This window comes from Malus sylvestris, chromosome 14, assembly GCF_916048215.2.
Source record: "Malus sylvestris chromosome 14, drMalSylv7.2, whole genome shotgun sequence".
Lineage (NCBI taxonomy): Eukaryota > Viridiplantae > Streptophyta > Magnoliopsida > Rosales > Rosaceae > Malus > Malus sylvestris.
In genome coordinates, this window is record NC_062273.1 from 10,105,019 (window position 1) to 10,127,398 (window position 22,380).

At 38.6% G+C, this 22,380-nt stretch overlaps 1 protein-coding gene and 1 long non-coding RNA gene across 2 annotated transcripts; one reads left to right on the forward strand and one right to left on the reverse strand.

Annotated features, from left to right (window-relative positions):
- Window positions 1–1,191: 1,191 nt before the first annotated feature.
- Window positions 1,192–22,087, reverse strand: LOC126599333 (DEAD-box ATP-dependent RNA helicase 13-like). The gene is made up of 15 exons (XM_050265697.1): window positions 21,841–22,087; window positions 21,272–21,673; window positions 20,188–20,366; window positions 19,910–20,104; window positions 18,342–18,518; window positions 17,273–17,661; window positions 5,988–6,168; window positions 4,925–5,047; window positions 4,723–4,839; window positions 4,490–4,594; window positions 3,027–3,167; window positions 2,852–2,917; window positions 1,970–2,128; window positions 1,604–1,685; window positions 1,192–1,485 (listed from the first exon to the last, which is right to left on the reverse strand). The coding sequence occupies exons 1-15, from the start codon at window positions 22,007–22,009 to the stop codon at window positions 1,433–1,435; spliced, it is 2,538 nt and encodes an 845-aa protein (XP_050121654.1). The 5' UTR covers window positions 22,010–22,087; the 3' UTR covers window positions 1,192–1,432.
- On the forward strand, window positions 7,935–15,185 carry LOC126599336 (uncharacterized). The gene is made up of 3 exons (XR_007615074.1): window positions 7,935–8,074; window positions 10,189–10,665; window positions 15,052–15,185. It is a non-coding gene; the product is annotated as an uncharacterized LOC126599336 (long non-coding RNA).
- Window positions 22,088–22,380: the final 293 nt, after the last annotated feature.

A 22,380-nucleotide genomic window follows, 5' to 3' on the forward strand; every position in this document is an offset into this window, starting at 1 on the left:
TACTTCTCACACACCTTTTTAATTTTCGACCGTCGGATCGGATGAATTGAAGAAGATCAACGGACAGAAATTATCAAGGGGTGTGTAAGAAGTAAAATGAGGTGTGTGGATAACACACCCCTTAAACATGTGTATAATTTTCAGTTTATTGCAACAAAGGCTTGTAGCTTTCTTGATTGATTAAAAACATTTATCCACACCCAAAATCCTGTGTTTTGAGTTTTCAATTTTTGTGAATGGTTGGCAAGAAAAAATTGGCTCACGATGTTGGATGATCTATCGAAGGAAGTCTGGTGAAGGAAAATAATCAATTTCTTAGTAAACTCGATTTTCAAACAAAGTATCTAACTATTTGTTACAATTGATTAACTAAACACAGTCTTTTGATTAATTTTTTGCAAAGATAATCTTTACATAGTGATTTATAATATGACTGGTTATAATCATAAACACAAAGTCCTGTGAATCGGCCACGAAATTTTTTGAGTAGAAATTCCTACTCATCCTTGACTAGTCAAGTACTATTCAATTTCAAGTACTGTCCTAAAGTACTAGTAAAGCCTGTTGATAAGTTCCAACATAACAAAAGACACTATTTACTAAATATCATAATATACTTAGGTGACGTGTGGTGTTTAGGATTAAACTGGATAACTCACTCATTTGTTGAACGAAAAATAAACGAATGTCAACTACCTAAACACCAAACGAGGCCTTATAATGTCATCTCTTGTTCCTATACTTTGTGCAAGGCTGGGTGAGATACCTTCATCTTTTCCTTAAGTTTTGGTAGGATTTGGGCAACATAAGAAGGCAGGTCTTTGGTTGTTCGTGGGCGCTGTTCTAAAAAGCTAGCCTAAGCACTGTTCTAAAAAGCTTGCCTAGATGGGCTTAGGCTGTTGGGCACCATCTCAATTAGTCCCTAGACGTTTAAAAATTAAGAAAGTGCGCCTAACACTAAATCCTAAACACTAAACCCGCCTAAGCACTAGGTCCTAGCCCACAGCCTGACTAGTGCCTAGTGTCTTTTAGAACCTTATTCGTGGGGTTAGTTTTGGCAGATCCAGTTGAGACGTACCTCTAGTGCCGTCCCTTTGTGAACCGTGTGTTTTTGTTACCACAACAGCATGAAAAATACCTAACTGAAAGCTGAAATGATAACCCGAATAGCGACATTAAAAGCACTTCACCTTTCGAAAAGCTTGCATTGCATGCTCATCAAGCACATTACATTACCAAAACACAATGAGGAAATTGCCGCCGTTTACTTGGAGCTCCATTGTTCTTAATTCGCAATCTTAGTACAAATTTGAGATGATAACTCGTCCTAGGATACAAGGCCAGGAAGTTACTCCTGAACTTACAATTACGATACGTAGTTTGACCTAGATTATCAACGTCAGAGCTACAAAATTTCAATTAGCCATTCAGCTCAATCTCCTTCATTCATCTGTTTCTTCCGCTTTCTCCGTTGATCTCTCAAACCTGAAAGGTGTACCAATATCAACACAGAGTCAAACAGAGCCCACAGAAACCAAACACCAACCACCCCACACATCCTCCACCCAAAAACACACAGAAAGAAAAAGGAAGAAGAATGTACGTGTTTTCTCCTCTTTTCTTTTCCTCCTCAAAGTCACCATGTTTCTTCTCTTTTGAGCCACCTCTTTCCCATCAATGTGTACCTGAGTGAGAAAGAGAGAATAAAATACTGGAACCGAACGGACATAAAATAGAAAATGAAAGATCTTACTCTGAAGGCTTATTATTCACCACAATAAAGTTTGTTAAATGAAAGTAAATTCCAATAATTTTTCATGTAGTAATTTCAGTATCACGTTCTCATACATCTGCCGATAATCTTATGGTAATTATATTTTATCATGCATCATCAATTCATGCAATAAAACTTTAAAAATCAGATCACAAGGAGAATAAGTACAGACTGACTATAGCATCTAGATACTACCTTATGCCCAGCACTCCGAAGTGCCTGGAGTGGTTCCACGCAATCCTGACCAATAACTACCAATTTGCTTCTTTTCTTGTCTCCCAAGTCACTGCTATCACCAAATTTTTGCTTAGCCAATTCTTCGAATTGATGTAGCAGGAAGGGTGAAACACCAGCCTAAGAAAATAATAATAAAACAAAGGATCAATCGCATGTGCTCAAAACTAATGTGATTAGTGGCCATAGGTGCAAACACAACAATGCTGAATCCCCTTATAAAGTTACATATGTATCAATCAAAATACCCCTTGGTGGAGATCATACTCATATTATTTGGTGGAGCCAACCAATCAACAGTTCAATTCCAAAGCTCTCCAAAACCCCAAATGGGGAAAAGAAAGTTATTAAGAAATGTCAGGTTACAAACAGAAGTGATTAAGCAACTAAGAAAAAGGTAGGAAAAAAATGTACAGCGTTACTAAGATAGCCCAATATTAGAGAAAAAAATCCTAGTGCATTCTACATTAAATGGCCTTTCAATTATGAGGCACCATTATTTGGCCCTTCCTTCGCGAAACAGTCTATACTCATTTTCTGACCATTTCGAGGATACTCCATTTAATGCAATTAATCTCATTAGGTGGGTGTTTTGAGTTGAATGTTACGCTCTCGCTGTCAGTCAAGCTTTAGGCTGATATCCTATCTTTCCTTGTAACTCATCTTTCTTTTCATGGATATTAGTTTTTGTTTCTACATTTAAACAAAATGATAGCATGAAAAACTCATTCTGGCAAGATTAACAACAATTAACAACTAGCTTCTAGAAAGGGACCGTCAAAGTGAATAAGATCATTTCCTATCAAAAAGGAAGAAAGTCATTTAAGATCCTGAGATAGTTACCCCTGTCAAATAACGATGTGAAAATGACTTCGGTTGTAATGGGCACGAAAGTAACATCTTGAGCTCCTGCGTTTCCAAACAAAAGTAGATCAGCTGATATAGCTCCAAACCGTATGCATACTTAACAATCATAAGAGGCACTTTCAGAAATCAGAATGTTCATATTATTAGCAACCTGCTGCAACTTCTTTAAACTCGCAGAGCTGGCTTTCTTTTGCTTATGACTTTTCACCCTTTCCTCCTCACTGTCATCATACTCCACAACTAATTCAATCAATGCTGCATTTCTTTCGAACCAATTTTTCTTTGATTTCTCCTGAAAAATAAAATAAACAATAAGTCATCACGAGAAAATTTAATAATAGACATGAAGGGGAATTAAGAGCAGACTCAAAAATTAAAGCTATGCAGATGAAGCATAATATAGAGAAACGGAAAATAAATAAATAAATAAAAAAAAAGAAGAGAGTAATACGATCGTAATGATTTAGATACAGCAGAGCAGGTAAGGCACAAAGAAGAAAGAAGAATTAGCAGATTAATAACTTCTAATCTAAGAAAGAAAAACAACAAACACCCAGCAAGTCAAAGGACCAATAGAATGATACCGGTTAAGAAGATTGTGTGGGAATAACTAATCAATGCTTCAATACCCTCTTCAATCAATGCAACCAGTGTCCAGTTACAAGATAATAGGTTTCATTAGGACTGTAAAAATTAACCCAAGGCATGATTTCTGACCCAAGTTATTTTATTGATCAGGTATGAATGCATGGAGCTGGTCCAATGGCATACAAAAGCAGGACAGTCTATATCAAGTTGATTGAGACTGAGCTAGAGCCAGCTCAAACGGCATTAGGAACAACACAAGGCCTATTTGGTTGGGCCTTTTGTTGTGCCTATTGGGTTGAGTCTTACATTACAACATGTTGTATTTATGTTATCCTTAGATTATAAGATATAGTTTTGTTAAAGAATAAATTATTGTACAGTGATACCTTAAGTTATTTGTATTTGTTCAACAAATATTAGTAGTAACTTATTTCTAGACTAGAAACATCACATTCACACCCGTGTAATGAATGTGCAATGTGATAGACGTTTCTGTAGTGAGATGGAAGTTACAAATAAGAGAGAGAAATAGGATATGGTATGTGAGATAGTAATGGAAAGAGTTTGTTTAATACCATATTAACCTTCATCTTAAAATAATATCATTTAATAAATTTTAATGTACAAATGATATACCTGACATTTTCGATATTTAGGTTGACAAAAGATTCACGTTTTTTTTGGGGGTGGGTGTTTAAGGAGAGTTCACTTAGTAATAATCTAGATTATTTAACTATTTAATTAGTCGACTTTTTAATTAAAAAATGTTAAAAAGTCAGGTAAAGCTTTGTGAGTTCTAGGCTTGTTCTTATGGCCCATTCAATTGTTTGGACTAGGGCATTGGCCAAGCTTTTACTCATCTGGGTCAGAAATTTCAGCCTGAACAGGGTGTTGAATCTTATTGAACCCTAGGGTGGGTAAGGCCTAGCCCTTCATGCCTCAGGCCAAGTCAGACAGGACCAACCAATTTTGCAGCCCTGTTGAACACTAGAATTGCACAGTAAAAATCTAAATTGATGTAAATACCTGGGAATCTTTCTGCATAATCTTGTCTATTTGACGTGCAAGAGATAACCGTTTCATGACCTCAGGCAAGTATGCACTGTCCATGGGAAATCGCTGAAAACTTTCCTGGGTACGGAAGAAGAAACATAATAAGGACAACTGTGGACAGAAAGACTGAAAACATTAAGTGCTGTCACTGCTAAATTCAAAGTAGCACTTAATTTTTCCTTAATTTTTCCTTGATGTAATGCTACCTTGGAAAATGATTTGCACAATGAAGCAAATTTGGAGGTCTCATTTGGTGCAATTAGTGCAATGCTGCACCCATCAGCAGAAGCCCTAGCAGTTCTACCACTTCTGTGAACATAAACCTAGTGAACAGAAAAAGATCAAACCAGCCCAGTCAGAAAATGTAAGGACCTCATCAAACATGGCGAAAAGCATCCAGATGTTTACTTCTGCTGAATGTGGGAGCTGGTAGTGAACAACAGTTCGAACACCAGGAATATCCAGGCCTCTTGCTGCAACATCAGTGGCCACAAGTAAACCATGTTCATTTCCACGAAAACGATCAATTGCCTGCATTCAGCACCATCAAGAGCGGTAAGCCTTCAAGTCCATAACCAGGGATCTAGAATCAGGATATACTTTTGAGTTTTGACACAAAATCAAAGGTATCCAAAGAAAGAAAATACCACATCATAACTAAACAGAAAATTATGTCTGCATCTCCATGTGTCTAGAAGCACAGTACAATGTAGGAAGTTCACAATAACAATATTTTTCGATGAAGCCTTTCAAATTTTCGTTCTCTTTACCAAGCATGAAAAAGAAAACAAATAGTAACAGTTTACTATTCATGTACGATCGTTTATCATAAAGAAAGGAGAAAGGAAAAAAGCCATCAGATCTGTCCATAGTCATGTTGGCTAGGTCAAAATATTACACATTTCAGATCGAACTCTAGCAGGTTTGGTAAGATGATTGTAAAAGTACCTAAAGAAAAAGAAAAAACAAAACAAAAGAAGAACCCTTTGCATTTCATAGTTTGATTCATTGGAATTATACTAATTTAAAATAGGTATTTGTTTCTTCATATAACTGCTCTCTTTAAATTACACCTACTGGCATGTGGTCCAATATCCTAGTGGATAGGATGTTGAGTTTCTACCCATGTGTCCCAGGTTCGAAACTTCCCCTCCCCTAAATTATTGTAATAGTTTCAAACTCTTCCCCCTCCCCTAATAATAGTAAATTCAAAATAATTAAAAAATTACACCTACTGCCTTCAGCTCCTCAAAAACTTGAACTGAAAATGTTGAAATTCAAATTTTGTTTCCTAAATAACCATTTTAGTAGTATTGAATACAAACAATTTTTATCAAGCACTCACATCACCAAAACTTACACTGTATATCTGAATTTGTCTCTCACCAATAAAATTTAAACATAACTTTTTCTTCGCAATATATATCTGGTACAACCTTATTTAACTTAATTGGAAAAGTGAAAGTCAAACCTTCAAGCGAGCTCGCTGCTGCATCTGAGCATGCAGTGTCCAGACATTGATGCCAAGAATGCGCAGGAGTGATGATATGTGTCGCAAAGCTGCAACTGATGTACAAAATACGATTGTGCGACCTTGTCCATGAACACTTAAAATATAATACAGGTAGGCGTCTTTATCTTCTTCCTTGCATCTGCAATCCTAAAATGATTAAGTAACATTCCACTGAAAGGCTCATGAACTAAAACCAGAGAGACAAAATGAAATGGCTAAGCAACTTTATAGCACAATCCAAGTAGTCATCTCACTCAAATTGATATTTGGAAAGTCAACCACATGATAAGGGGCTAACAATAACACCGAGTTAAAAGCTTTGAGGAAAACTTCGTGATGTAGCGTAACAAAGGCCAATGCCTACCCAAACTTTGCAATAGGGTGCTATCTACAAAAGTAAATATTCGTAAAGATTATTCAATCTAACACACACACACCCCCCCCCCCCCACTGGCGCCCCAAAAAAAAAAGTTAGAAACAATACTTCAATAAAATAAAAAATAATCACTTGACTTTGACTTTGTAACTAATATGATTTCAGAGAAACATAAACATCTATAATCTATTAATCTCCCATGACACTTATCAAGATCTGACAATTTCACCCAGATAAATGAATCTATAATACAAGATTTAACTACATACATACAACTATTAGGCAACTGAGTAAGAAAGTTTCCTCATTTCATAGGCAATAAGAAGCCACGAAGGAGTGCAGGCACAATAGAGAGGCAAGAGCATATTGAAGGTACACTGGCCTTCTGATATGCCAATATTTGTTATCAGGTCCTCTCCACAAAAAAGTAGACACCCTTCCACGCTTTGCACTAGAGGAAACAACACTCAGTGTCCTAAGAGGACCTATTTAACACTTATTGCGTACCTCTGTATTAGAAAATTTTCTTTATTCTATAAACATTTGGAAAATATGAAGAGTATAGGAATCATAGTGAAGCAGATTAAAGTATAGAGCACTGTTTTTAGTCAAAAGAAGGGACATTTTTCCTCAGTATCTTGTGAAGACTCCTTTACAAAGTAACTTGGTGTAACAAAACTTCCCTTGTTTAAAAATGAAGGAAACTACTAAAGAGTGTAGTCATCATAGCGAGCCAAGAGCAGATTTGAATATACAAAGCACTGGTTTTCTGAGATGCCATTATTTGTTATCATGTCCTCTCTTAAAAAAGGAAAGAAGACAATCTGAGGCCTGCATTGGAGGAAACAGCACTCCATGTCTTAAGAGGACCACTACTTTGCCACTAAAGCTATTAGGCAACACATTGCAAGAAAAATCTCTCTATTTTTTAAGAAAAAGGAAAACATAAACTGTAGGCATCATAGCGAGCCAAGAGCAGACTGAAAGTACAGAGCATTAGCTTTCTGAGATGTCATTGTTTGTTATCAGGTCCTCTTTTAGCCAAAAAGGGAGCCACCTTTCCGAGGTCTGCATTAGCAGAAAGAGCAATCCTTGCCTTCCAAGGACCTTTTCTTGGGATTCACATTCTTACTATTAAGCATATACATACAGTGCAAACTTAGTGTAGGATATCAGCAAATGACAGGAAGACAACAAGGAAAAAGATGACCAGGCTTCACAAGTACGAATGAATGAAAACAGGGAGAGGAATTCTCTGTTTGAGCATCTATGTCTGATCATTGAAAGACCTATTGCCCATATCTTCTTGTAATTTAATTTAATTTAGGAAAAAATATTATTGCTTCCCATCATAAAATAACAAGGATGCAGGAATGGGAGATAAACTAAAGGAGAATGAAGGAAATAAAAAATGAAGAGAAAAAGATTACAGGAGGAGAAAACAAAAAGGGCAGAATGAGAAAAGGATAAATAATACAAGGAGACAGAAAAACTGGGATAAGTAACTTCAAACCAATATTTGAATACAACAACAACAAAGCATTTTCCCACTAAGTGGGGTCGGCTATATGAATCCTAGAACGCCATTGCGCTCGGTTTTGTGTCATGTCCTCCGTTAGATCCAAGTACTCTAGGTCTTTTCTTAGGGTCTCTTCCAAAGTTTTCCTAGGTCTTCCTCTACCCCTTCGGCCCTGAACCTCTGTCCCGTAGTCACATCTTCGAACCGGGGCGTCATTAGGCCTTCTTTGCACATGTCCAAACCACCGTCACCGATTTTCTCTCATCTTTCCTTCAATTTCGGCTACTCCTACTTTACCTCGGATATCCTCATTCCTAATCTTATCCTTTCTCGTGTGCCCACACATCCAACGAAGCATCCTCATCTCCGCTACACCCATTTTGTGTACGTGTTGATGCTTCACCGCCCAACATTCTGTGCCATACAGCATCACTGATCACTCATATATTTCATGCATTTATACCATTCATTTCTATAGTCTTTGTGATGTTTTTGTGTTATAATTGTGGCATTTTATTTTACATTGTGTTAATGTGCAGTTAAATCTCTTTTAGGATAAATAAAAAAAAAAAAAAAAGAAACAAAGAAAAGGGAGACTGACAGCAAGCAGAAAAGAAAAATAAAAGGAAGAAAGAAGAAGTGCATCACAGCAATACAAAAACCAGCGAGAAAAGCAGAAAACAGCACAGCAAGCAGAAAAGGAAAACAAAAGAAGTGCGCAGAGAGATGGGAGACAGATAGAAAGAAAAGAATATAAACTGCAAAGAAATAAAGAAGAGGGAGTGGAAAGACGTGGACTGCAGAAGGAATAAAAACAGAAAAGAGATGGGACTCGGACTGGCTGGCGAAGAAACGAAGCGGGACAGAGAGTTAATGGCAGGGAAAGAAAAGCATAAAATAAAAGAGACAGCGCGGATATAGACACGGGAGTGAGAGAGCATGTGCGGCGAAGAAAAATAGATATAGAAAAAGAAGCATAAGGCAGCAAGATGGAGACAGGATAGAGAGTGCACTGGCGGGACAGACTGACAGAAAAGAAAAGAAGAAGCAGCGTGCAGAAAAGAAGGAGGTCAGAGGGGGAGAGCAGAGAGAAGACTGACATAAAAAAAATATATATATATAGAAGTGAGGGACGGGATTTGGGGGTGGAGAGAAAGAAGAATAAAACGGGAAGGGAGAGACTAGGCAGGGATAATGACGTAAGGCGCGGGAAAGAAGGAGAGGCAGGTCAGAGTGCATGACACGGGGAAGGACTGGCTGAAGCAGCAGAGCACAGAGAGCAAGGCTTCAATCTAGTTCCTTGGTTTTATCTTCTCAAACCCATGTTTTACTTTTGGTTTAATTTGATAATAATGTGTAACTAATTTTTAGTAGTTAGGGGCTGTTTTGAAGCCCCAAATATGATTGTAAGTTTGTTGTGATATTTTGTTTGAATGACTTTTATGAAAGGATGAAAATTGTTTCACTACTTATGTCATTGATGAATTCTTTATGTGTTTCTATGAATGCATACATAGTGAGCATATCTAGGATTTTAATGCTATGAATATATGTATGTCTGCCCTTGTTGAATGAGGACCTACATATGTTCTAGAGTAGCACTTGTTAATTGTGGTTAACATGTGAACCGATTTCTAGGATAAGTAAGACAACGCCAGTACTTACGATGCCTTGTGATGACTCAAACTCTTTTTATTCTTAATGATTTCTACTTGTTAAATCTATGAACACACCATTCTAGATTGCATGCTAGGAACTAAGTTAAGTTGAAAACGTCATTCTCTTAACATACTACATAAGAAAGAGTAATAGGTTGAGTTCTAACAGTGAGCCAACTTGAGCATCTTCATCCGGAAATAAAAGGAATTTGAATGAAACATAACATGTTTACATGATTATTTGGTGGTGGATAGCATGTCCCCTAACTCGTTTTCTTAACTTGTGAATTAAAATCTATTTGTATTATTTAAAATCTGTTTCTGTACTGTTTTTGTACGATTTAATTTAAATAGCAAATCAACTCCAAAAATCCCAAAAATTTGTGAGACTGTCGTACTGTGTGTCTAGTTTATGTGTATAAAATTTCGTTGCATTTGGATAAGTGTAAGTTAGTTTAATAATTATTGTTCGGTGGCTGGTCAGTGGAGACAGCCACCCTGTTTTTGTGACATTTTTAAGTATTTGGATAAAACAATCTTCTGCGGGAAAGACCCTTATTTTCATATGCTACAAGTCATGTCCTCCGTTAGATCCAAGTACTCTAGGTCTTTTCTTAGGGTCTCTTCCAAAGTTTTCCTAGGTCTTCCTCTACCCCTTCGGCCCTGAACCTCTGTCCCGTAGTCACATCTTCGAACCAGGGCGTCATTAGGCCTTCTTTGCACATGTCCAAACCACCGTCACCGATTTTCTCTCATCTTTCCTTCAATTTCGGCTACTCCTACTTTACCTCGGATATCCTCATTCCTAATCTTATCCTTTCTCGTGTGCCCACACATCCAACGAAGCATCCTCATCTCCGCTACACCCATTTTGTGTACGTGTTGATGCTTCACCGCCCAACATTCTGTGCCATACAGCATCACCGGCCTTATTGCCGTCCTATAAAATTTTCCCTTGAGCTTCAGTGGCCTACAACGGTCACACAACATGCCGGATGCACTCTTCCACTTCATCCATCCAGCTTGTATTCTATGGTTGAGATCTCCATCTAATTCTCCGTTCTTTTGCAAGATAAATCCTAGGTAGCGAAAACGGTCGCTCTTGGGTATTTCCTGATCTCCGATCCTCACCCCTAACTCATTTTGGCCTCTGTTTGCACTGAACTTGCACTCCATATATTCTGTCTTTGATCGGCTTCGGCGAAGACCTTTAGATTCCAACACTTCTCTTCAAAGGTTAAGCTTCGCATTTACCCCTTCCTGAGTTTCATCTATCAACACTGTATCGTCTGCGAAAAGCATACACCAAGGAATATCATCTTGAATATGTCTTGTTAACTCATCCATTACCAACGCAAAAAGGTAAGGACTTTAGGATTGTTGATGCATAAAATCAGTGAGGACTTTGGTACAACAGAAAGTATTAAGTTTGTGATCTTCGCTAGATTGCTCTGGTCATTAGTGTGGATAAGTATGTAAATGGATAGAGACAGGAAAGCAAACACAAGATGTACGTGGTTCACCCAGATTGGCTACGTCCACGGAGTAGAGGAGTTCTCATTAATTGTGAAAGGTTTACACAAGTACATAGGTTCAAGCTCTCCTTTAGTGAGTACAAGTGAATGATTTAGTATAAATGACATTTGGAAATATTATGGGAGAATGATCTCGTCATCACGAAACTTCTAAGTACCGAAGTGTGGTATCGTCTTCACTTGCCTTATCTGTCTCATAGGTAGATGTGGTATCTTCTCTGGAAGTACTCTTCCTCCATCCAGGGGTGGTATCTTTAACTGGTGGAGATGCACAAGGTAATGTATCAATTTTACTTGAAGCTTACTTGTAGTTTCAGACTTGGTCAAGCGCGATACAAACCATGTAGTAGGAGTCCCCCAAGTCACCGAGCTAGGGGATCTGCTGAAAGAGGTGACAGACAAGGTAAGCAATCAGAGCTCCAAGCAATCAGTCCCAAATTAGAAATTTGATTTCGAGTTCCGACTGATTGTTCTCATTCTCCCTATCTTGCAGGCAGCATGAAGGATAAAGAGAAGAAAAAGAAGAAGAGATGATATGAGATACTTTTGCTTTTGAAGAAGTAACTTTCCACAAGCTTATTCTTGAACTGGGCTGGAGGGTTTTCTGGTTTCCTCCAGAGTATTAAGGCCAACTGAAGAATTTGAGGGTCAAAACAAGTCCATCAAATCTAGAGTACGTTCGACCCTGCTGATAAAGGATACTTTTGCTGTTGACAAAGTAGTGGATCTATCAGCCCGTGTTCTGTTATGCTTGTCTCCACATGCTTCCTTGTATCCTTCTCACTTGCCCTATCTGTTCCTCAGGCAGATGTGGTATCTTCTCTGGAAGCATAAGATATTGAAGATGAGTACTCGAGATCAATGCCAGTAAGGGGTTCCAGGCAGTCAGTTCCTGACTGGAAGCTTGATTCCAAGTGCTGACTGATTGCCCTCTTTCTCCTTGTCTTGCAAGTAAGAACAAGGCCAAACGAAAAGACATGGAAAAAGCATGATATGGGATACTCTTGCTTTTAACCCTGATGATATGAGATATTCTTGCTCTGGTGTAGCTTGTTTGTATAGGTATAATCGAGGAGAAAGAAAGCTGAGTATTTCGAGAGGCTTCGTTGGGAGTGCCCTCTCAGATATGAGGAAGGGTTGAGCATTTTTGCAAGTCTGCATGTCCGTTGAGGATGGAGGTCGACATATATAGGAGTCTCCCTAACAACAAGTAGTAATGCTATTCCTTTACCCTGCTTGGTCATAGCATGGTAGTGGGAGCTGCCAGCTTCACGTGTTTTAACTCTGTCAGAGCACTTTGAAAAAGTGGTCTGTGGTATCTGGAAAGCTGATGTTGCGTGTGAAGATTACAGACAAGCTTTATCCAAGGAGATCTGGCTCTCGAAGTTGAGAAAGCGATGCCTCTTCGGTTTTCGAACAAGCAATCATGTCGAGGGTCTGGCTCTCGAGATTCGGAGAACGGTGCCTCTTCGATTTTTGAGAAAGCAATCCTGCTGGGAGTCTGGCTCTCGAGATTCGAAGAGCATTGTCTCTTCGATTTTGAGAAAGTAATCATGTTGGGAGTCTGGCTCTCGAGATTCGGAGGGCGGTGGCTCTTCGATCTTGGAGCAAGCAATCTTGTTGGAGTGTTTTCTCGAATGTGAGTAAAGGTTGGGCATGTTTGCTAGTCTACCTTGCCACAAAGCACAGAGGTTGAGACATAGGGACTTTCCAATTATCCAACAGTGGTCCTGTTCTTTTACCCTTGTGGGTAATAATATGGTAGCTAGATCTTCAAAATTTATGTGTCTAAACTTTGTTAGTGCTGTTTCTTTGCTATTCTTCTACCCTTATTGGTCATAGCGATGTAATGGGAGCTGCAAGCTTCACGTGTCTAAACTTTGTCAGAGATCTTTGGCAAAATTATATGTGGTACCCATCAGCTGATGTTGCGTGTGGAAAATGGATGATTGAACAGTAAGATTCACGTGCTTTCTACTTCACCAGAAATCTTCAACAGAATGCCCGTAATTTCCGCAAAGCTGAGTGTGCATGTGACAAGTGCTGACAAGGCTGAAAAAGCAGGTGCCACTTCGATTTATGAGATCGGCCCTCGTGATCTCTAAGCAACCTAGCTTTTGAGAACGCAAGCACCTCATCGATTTCTGAGATCGGCCTTCGTGGTCTTTGAGCAACCGAGCTTTTGAGAAAATAAACGCCTCTTCGATTTCTGAGATCGGCCCTCGTGGTCTCTGAGCAGCCCAGCTTTTGAGAAAGCAAACGCCTTTTCGATTTCTGAGCAGGCGCCTCTTCGATTTCTGAAGCTCCGTCAAGTGCAGATTTTTATAGAGGCTGGCATTAAGTTCCAAAGCACACTTGAATCTCCACCAGTAGAAGCTCCCTTCTTGCATTTCTAAGATCTTGATTTGTCCGACCTCTTCTCTTCAACACCTTTGAAAATGTCTGGCCCCTCCGACCGTCGTTTTGACTTGAACCTTGTTGAAGAGGCAGCCACGCCTTCTCCAGATAACATATGGCACCCATCCTTCTTATCCCCTACTGGTCCTTTTACCGTTAGAGATTCCGTGATGAAGAATGATATGACCGCTGCGGTGGTGGCCAAGAACCTTCTCACTCCCAAAGATAACAGACTACTTTCCAAACGGTCTGATGAGTTGGCTGTTAAGGATTCTCTGGCTCTCAGTGTTCAGTGTGCAGGTTCTGTGTCTAATATGGCCCAACGCCTGTTTGCTCGAAACCGCCAAGTTGAATCATTGGCGGCTGAAGTGATGAGTCTCAAACAGGAGATTAGAGGGCTCAAGCATGAGAATAAACAGTTGCACCGGCTCGCACATGACTATGCTACAAACATGAATAGGAAGCTTGACCAGATGAAGGAATCTGATGATCAGATTTTACTTGATCATCAGAGGTTTGTGGGTTTGTTCCAAAGGCATTTATTGCCTTCCTCTTTTGGGGCTGTACCGCGTAATGAAGCTCCAAATGATCAACCTCCGATGCCTCCTCCTTCTAGGGTTCTGTCCAGTACTGAGGCTCCGAATGATCCCCCTCCGGTGCCTCCTCTTTCTGGGGCTCTACCGACTGCTGAGACTTCTCTTAAGCAACCTTTGTGAAGGCTCCCTCTTGTTTGTTTATTTTGACTCATGTATATGTACATATTTGTAACTTATCGAAGATATCAATAAATAAGCTTTGTTTCATTTCAACGTATTGTGTTAAATACACCAAAGCCTTCTTCACTAAGTTCTTTGAATTTTTCTTTTGTTGAAGCTTGTATATTGAAGCTTTGTGAGTGGAGCATGTAGGTTGAGGTAGTGTTCCTTTAATTTCCCGAGTGAGGAAAACTTCTCGGTTGGAGACTTGAAAAATCCAAGTCACTAAGTGGGGTCGACTATATGAATCTTAAAACGCCATTGTGCTCGATCCTGTGCCATGTCCTCCGTTAGATCCAAGAACTCTAAGTCTTTTCTTAGAGTCTCTTCCAAAGTTTTCCTAAGTCTTCCTCTACCCCTTCTGCCCTGAACCTATGTCCCGTAGTCGCATCTTCTAACCGGAGCGTCAGTAGGCCTTCTTTGCACATGTCCAAACCACCGTAACCGATTTTCTCTCAGCTTTCCTACAATTTCGGCTACTCCTACTTTACCTCGGATATCCTCATTCCTAATCTTATCCTTTCTCGTGTGCCCACACATCCAACGAAGCATCCTCATCTCCGCTACACCAATTTTGTGTACGTGTTGATGCTTCACCGCCCAACATTATGTGCCATACAACATTGCCGGCCTTATTGCCGTCCTATAAAATTTTTCCTTGAGCTTCAATGGCATACGGCGGTCACACAACACGCCGGATGCACTCTTCCACTTCACCCAGCTTGTATTATATGGTTGAGATCTCCATCTAATTCTCCGTTCTTTTGCAAGATAGATCCTAGGTAGCGAAAACGGTCGCTCTTTGGTATTTCCTGATCTCCGATCCTCATCCCTAACTCATTTTGGCCTCCATTTGCACTGAACTTGCACTCCATATATTCTGTCTTTGATCGGCTTAGGCGAAGACCTTTAGATTCCAACACTTCTCTCCAAAGGTTAAGCTTCGCATTTACCCATTCCTGAGTTTCATCTATCAACACTATATCGTCTGCGAAAAGCATACACCAAGGAATATCATCTTGAATATGTCCTGTTAATTCATCCATTACCAACGCAAAAAGGTAAGGACTTAAGGATGAGACTTGATGTAATCCTACAGTTATGGGGAAGCTTTCAGTTTGTCCTTCATTTGTTCTTACGGCAGTCTTTGCTCCTTCATAAATATCCTTTATAGCTTGGATATATGCTACTCGTACTCCTTTCTTCTCTAAAATCCTCCAAAGAATGTCTCTTGGGACCTTATCATACGCTTTTTCCAAATCTATAAATACCATGTGTAAATCCTTTCTCTCATCTCTATATCTTTCCATCAATCTTCGTAAGAGATAGATTGCCTCCATGGTTAAGCGCCCTGGCATGAACCCGAATTGGTTGTCCGAAACCCGTGTCTTGCCTCAATCTATGCTCAATGACTCTCTCCCAGAGCTTCATTGTATGACTCATTAGCTTAATACCCCTATAGTTCATGCAATTTTGTACATCGCCCTTATTCTTGTAGATAGGCACCAAAGTGCTCTTTCGCCACTCATTTGGCATCTTCTTCGTTTTCAAAATCCTTTTGAAAAGGTCAGTGAGCCATGCTATACCTGTCTCTCCCAGGACTTTCCACACTTCGATCAGTATATCGTCTGGGCCCACTGCTTTTCTATGCTTCATCTTCTTCAAAGCTACAACCACTTCTTCCTTCCTGATTCGACAATAAAAGGAGTAGTTTCTACACTCTTCTGAGTTACTCAACTCCCCTAGAAAAGTACTCCTTTCATGTCCTTCATTGAAAAGGTTATGAAAATAACCTCTCCATCTGTCTTTGACCGCGTTCTCTGTAGCAAGAACCTTTCCATCCTCATCCTTGATGCACCTCACTTGGTTTAGGTCCCTAGTCTTCTTTTCCCTTGCTCTAGCTGGTTTATAGATATCCTACTACAATTTATACAAGCAGTCTGAAAATAATAAGATACCAAAAATACACCAAAAGGAATACTTGAATAACATGACAACTGAAAGCCAACACAATAACAAATAGTAATAGAAATGACTCAACTCTAAATTGTAACGTGGAGATTAAGTTTGTGCTCAGGCCTAAAATAACTATACTTTCATTCTTTGCATCCATTATGAAGGCATAGTTACCAAGCATGAACCAGTTAAACTAAGGTATAGAAGTGATTTGCACTAGCCCTATCTGAAAGAAATAAAATGGCATCAATTGTACAATCACATATTTTTTGGGGGACAAATTACCAGATATCTAGTGTTCCGGGTAAAGTTAAAAATTGTGTGACCAACTTCTGTCGGAATAACTAGAAAACAAGTTAAGATATAAAGAAAACACAAACATATCAAACTTCACATAATTCAATCGACAAACAGAAATTTCAAAAAAATCAAAAAGTAAAATGGCTGAATTAATAAAGTGAATCGACTTCGAATAGACACTTCCAGAAACTATATTAGCTATCTCACAACGTGGTCAAACATCTAATAACTGAGTACATGCTACTACGTGGAGATTTGTAGCTCCAGAGGAGTGAGTACTTATATCCTAATACCTTCAGTAAAAGTTCAAACCCACTCCCCCACTTTGTACCAAGAAAAAAAGTACAATCTATTACTTATGATGCACAATGGGTATGTTAACCTACATATTGGATCTAAGGTGTAAGATGTCCTACTGTTAACTTAGTTACTAACGAAACCACCAACAGGCCTATGTGTATATATGTTACAGAAGTACGCATGAAAGTATATACATAAATATTTTATATATATATATATATATATATGTATGTATATATTGGAGAGAGAGAGATATATATAGAGAGAGAGAGAGAGAGTTGAATGGAAAAAAATAAATTGAAAACACTACTCTAAAATGACAAAGTCAGTAAGGTGAACTGTCTTCTCATGAATAAGAGTTCCACATGTCAGACAATAGATGGATAGGTTCTCATGAAAAAGAGCTCCTCATGTCAGATAATAGATGTAGAGGTCAAAGGCACGTACTCAATGAATGACTCCACAAGCTTATTTGCCAAAATGGATGTATTTGTCAGATCAATGATGGCAACATTGTCTCTCATCCCTGCTCGCTCACTTAGAGCTTCTATAGAATTCACCCCATCAGACATTGATTGGTTGGGTTTTTGTGAACTACGCTTTAACTTCTTACGGAAATCAGGAGAAAGTGCTATAGTAGCAGAGAAAACAAATGTTTGTCTTTTCTTCCTCTGGAAGTTGGAGATCGCAACAGAATTTTGTGCATTTTCAGAATGAGATTCAGTTGATGTATTCCTCACTGGAAGCATGTCAATTATTGACTGCATTTCATGAAAATGACCATTTTCTATCATTCGATCAGCCTCGTCCAGCACAAAAAAAGACAATGAATGTAACTGCAAAAGCAGAAGAAATTAGTCAAAAAACAGTTTATCTATACATGTCAAAGGTGTATGCATGCATGTAGCTCATTAATGAGCCTGAGCACAAACACTACTTGATACCACAATTGACATCATATTTTTTTTTTCTAAAATATGGACCAGTGAAAAAGCTAGAACAGGATAGCCTCTTCCAATCAAGGCCACATACATTAATATTAGCTTACATGTATGACATCACAAGTTACTTTAGAGTGATCAAACAAATGAAAACGTTCAACGTCGTACAAGCTCTGCTAGAGTTCATAATCCTACTAAGATGTTTCCAGTTTTCTTATTAAGTAATTACTTCCACCTTTTTTATAGTGGTAAACTTGTCAACCCGTGGTAACATAGTTATGCCTGATCAACTGGAAAATACAATCAGTACACACATGTAAACAAGTCTAACTAATCTTGAACTCCTAGGTCTAGTCTTTAGTAGTCCAATTTATAGAGAATGAAACTACTATTTGAATCATCACGCAAAAACAAGACATGCGAATACTAACAGCACATTGCACAATAATGATAATTCAGAAACTGAAAATACTGACATGCATCAAAACGGGAAAAAATGAAGGGAAAAGCAAAATTTATTGTGAGAAACGTCTTGTCTTGCATTAAGCAAATGTTATTCTTAGTTCAGTACTGACCTCGACGAGATGCCTTTCTCCACCAGACATAAGTTCCCATAATCTCCCCGGAGTCCCAACAACAATCTCAGGTCTACCTTTTAGAAGTCTCTCCTGCTTTTCCATTGACATCCCTCCAACTATTGGAACCACTCTAATATCAGTATCCTTGGCAACTGCCTTTAGATGATCAGAGACCTGGAAAAGGAAAAACGAAAAATCTCACATTAAAATCTCAACATGCAGATTCCGAATCGAACAAGGTTCACAAAAACCCACATTTTCAACTGATTCAAAAAGAAATTTCAGTATTGCTGTTAAACAACAATATGGCAAGGCATGAGCAAACTGTTGCTTCCCAAATAATGCGAAAATAACCATGAGATACATTACGCTTTTCAGAACCTTTAACAAACTTTTGTGGACGTGCTAATATAAGTGCCAAACAATCCTAACATTGGCTGCAGCCGAACTTTGCATTTTCTTACAAGCTGATATGAAAATATACACAAGAACACCAGTGGCAAGAAAAACAAACAGTGTAGTAGTTTATTGTTTCTTCAGTTGCTACTACATGTTCCCACCGTTGCATTGAGCAATGCGCCAAGCATTGTGCATAGATCAGGAAATATTATAGGAGCTACCGTACAGAAGAGTCCCTCTTGGAAAGCTCACAGGGCAAACTTATATGCTCTAGTCACTAAAAATGACATGGGGACAGAGAGCTACAGAAATTATATGAGGTTACTGCTTAGTGTATTTACTAGTTCTCAAATGGCATCTAAAATCTTTAATCCTCAAAACACAGTAATGCCCTTCTCCTTTGCTTGCATGAAGATTTTAGTCCCAATAACAAAATCCTCAATACCTGTGTCATGGAGGTGGCTTAATTAAGACAAAGGGAATAACAGATTGTAAGGGCTGATGTTATCAAGTCTAACACTATTAAGGAGATATATCTCTTTCAAGTTTTTAGGCTCACAAGTTGGGCTTAAACATGAGTGCAGCAGAATTGTAGACTTCTTGTTTGGCCATTATCAAGGGCCTTCGAATTGTAATGGCTTCTCTTCAAATTTACTTAGCCACTATGTCTGCTTCTTCCATCAAGCACATGTAGCACATAGGAATTACACTATCATTTTCTTCTATATCGTCGTACATTTAGTTCAGACATACAACTTAGGGGAACTTCAGGTACTTGATATACAAGCCTTTGTAGTTCCTACACTCATGTCTTGTTTTAGATACATGGAATTACTAACAACCACGGAATGAAGAAGTAGGTGGGTCAGGGTAGGTTGGTGGGCTGTTTATCATATACCCATTCCTTCTCATTTATTATAAAAGTAAGAAGTACGTAAACATGCCCTCAATGTTAACTTGAAATAAGGAAATAAAAAGACATATGGAGTACATGTCGGCCACACATATAGGATTCCTGATGCATGATTTGGGAATGGAAATCATTCATTCACTAGGAATGGACTTTCATTTATTAGAGAAACCAAACGCTTAATAAAAAGAGTTTCCAGAAAAGGAAAACTGTTGTTTTGTGGAAAAGTACATGAACAGAATCAACTGGCAATTACCTGAAGTGCAAGTTCTCTTGTGGGAGTAATGATAAGGGCCCGTAGAAGACCTTTTGGAGCAAACTTCTCTGCTTCCACCCCGTTTTCATCAAACATCTTTACAGCCTTTTCCTTTTCATCCAATAAGCGTTGCAAAATGGGCAAACCAAAAGCAAGTGTCTTTCCAGACCCTGTTTCGGCAGCACCAACAACATCCTGTCATATAAACCAATTTAATGAGTACCAAACAAGAAATGATCATTGCCCATTAAAAATCTTACATAACAACCTTAACCAACCTTCCCTTGATGAGCAGCAGCAGGAATACAAGCTTTCTGTATTGGCGTTGGGTTCTTGAACCCAAGCCTATATATTGATTTCATGATCAGATGATGGAGTCTCAACTCATGCCATGCATAATACTCATCTTCATCGAAAATCTCTTCGTCAATTTCTTTTTTTCCTTTGCTATCGTCATCTAGAATCACATTTCAGTGCAGAAAGTGATGAGAGAATCTTAACATAGCACGTCCAACAAGCATTGTCAAAATTATGTGTGCTTCAAGAAAACATACAATAAGTTCAAAAACTGAACTAAACGTGTGAATATTTTAATTTGAGTGATGAGAGTGGAAGGAAAAAGTGATCAACCTAATGGTGGTTCACCACCCAACCTGGCTAACCACGACCAGAAAGTAAAGAAATTACACAAGCTAGCATGTAGCTTTAGCTTTAGTATAAGACACATCAAATTTTATACATAAAAAATAAATCATCCATGGCATTCGCCTGAAAAATCAATCAATTGAAATTTGAAAGTGCAACTCTTATCAAAGAAAAGATAATGAAAGTGCAGTTCAAATTCTGAAGAAGAAAAAATCCCTAATTCCATAATCATTAATGCAGTTAATAAATATGCAAGAAGTGATGTTTGACAATAACATTGAATTGAGATTATCACCAATCCATCAACATATTAAGGGCACATTTCATAATTCTTTGTTATTTAAATTATGGATAAAAGAAGAAATTAAAAAGAGTGATGGCAAAGATGAGGGGAAGAGGAGAAACATCATATTGGACGGTCTATAAATAAAAACCAAAGCCAACTTCAAATAGTTGTTTAGTTTTAGTTTTAAGTACTTTCCCCCGTTTCTTCTTTACCTTCTCATCTCACTCTCTCCTTCCCAACATAAGTAACACAAACAATTTTGAACCATAAAATGCTCTAAAATCATACGAATTCAATCAAGTTTGTCGTGGCATGCCCAGTGCTAAATCTCTAACAAACAGCACGGCACCAATGCAGAAAACAAAACATAAACAAATAAAATAACGAAATCAGCACTAAATTTTCTATAAGTACAAAAATACTGGACTAACCAACTGTACTCTCCACATTTTCCAGGGTCTTCTTGGCCTTGCTCTTCTTCTTCCTGTTCTTCTTAGATTTCACATCCTCATCCTTACTTTTGTCTTCAACCTCATTGTCACCATTTCCATCAACATTCTCAATTCCCTGAGCTTCGTCCGGCTTCTTTTTCTTTTTCTGTTTCTGTTTCTTTTTCTTCTTTTTATTTAGCTCGTTATCATCCTTGCCCAATCTCTCTTCGCCATCCACCTCAACCCCATCGCCAGCACCCCCATTAACTCCGCTGCTGCGCTTCCGCTTCTTGGACTTTTCACTTTGCTTACAGTCTTCCTTGCTATTCCTATTTGCTACTTGTGGTTCAGGAATTTGAAATCCATATGCGGCCTCATCAATCTCCTCAAGCATTAGGAAACCTGCATTCATTCATATAACAACAGCAAACTTAAACCCATAAACCCCAGAAATCAACTTTCCCCTATCTTCTTTTCCAAATTTTCCCAGTAACCAAACAGAAAAACAAAACGCAAGTCGTTATCACTATTCAATCAATGGAATTGGATAGAGAGATGGCACGACAAACCTCCTTCGAGCTCGTCGTTGCCGACCAGTTGAGTGAAGGCGTTGTCGTCGTTCGGGAGAGAGGGGTTCCATGGTAGCGAATCGAAGCGCTCGAGCTCTGCGTCTTGCTGTTGAATTTGCTGCTTCTTGGCTTTTCTCTTCAATCCGCGGGAGAGAGGTGGTGGCGCCATTGTAACAGGAAGGAGGCAGCGAGTGAGGAGGCTGCAGGAGGCAGGGTACCTGGTTGAAGGGAGAGGGTTGGCGAATGCAAGGAAGAAAATATCGGTGATATCGGAAATATCGGTAGTCCGAAAATATAGAAATATCGGTAAAATATCGATATCGATAAAAATTACATGGAAACCACGGAAATTGTAAGAAAAACTTGGAAATTTTTATTGAAACTTTGTAGGATGTTTATTTAGTCAATTATCTATTAGTTTATCACAAAAAATTGGAAGGAAATGCATTGCATGATGGATTTAACATTATCAAGTTGATTATATAGTGATCTGACAAACATTATGAGTGTAGAAAATATGTAGTAATTAATGAAAGAAGT

Bases quoted from the DNA above. Each gene is read 5' to 3' on its own strand.
- LOC126599333 (XM_050265697.1), bottom strand. From the start codon at position 22,009: ATGGCGCCACCACCTCTCTCCCGCGGATTGAAGAGAAAAGCCAAGAAG. The intron at 20,367-21,271 runs GTTAGTCCAGTA...ATGTGATTCTAG, and splicing joins AAATGTGGAGAGTACAGTTG to ATGACGATAGCAAAGGAAAA. The intron at 2,918-3,026 runs GTTGCTAATAAT...TTGGAAACGCAG, and splicing joins GTTTAAAGAAGTTGCAGCAG to GAGCTCAAGATGTTACTTTC.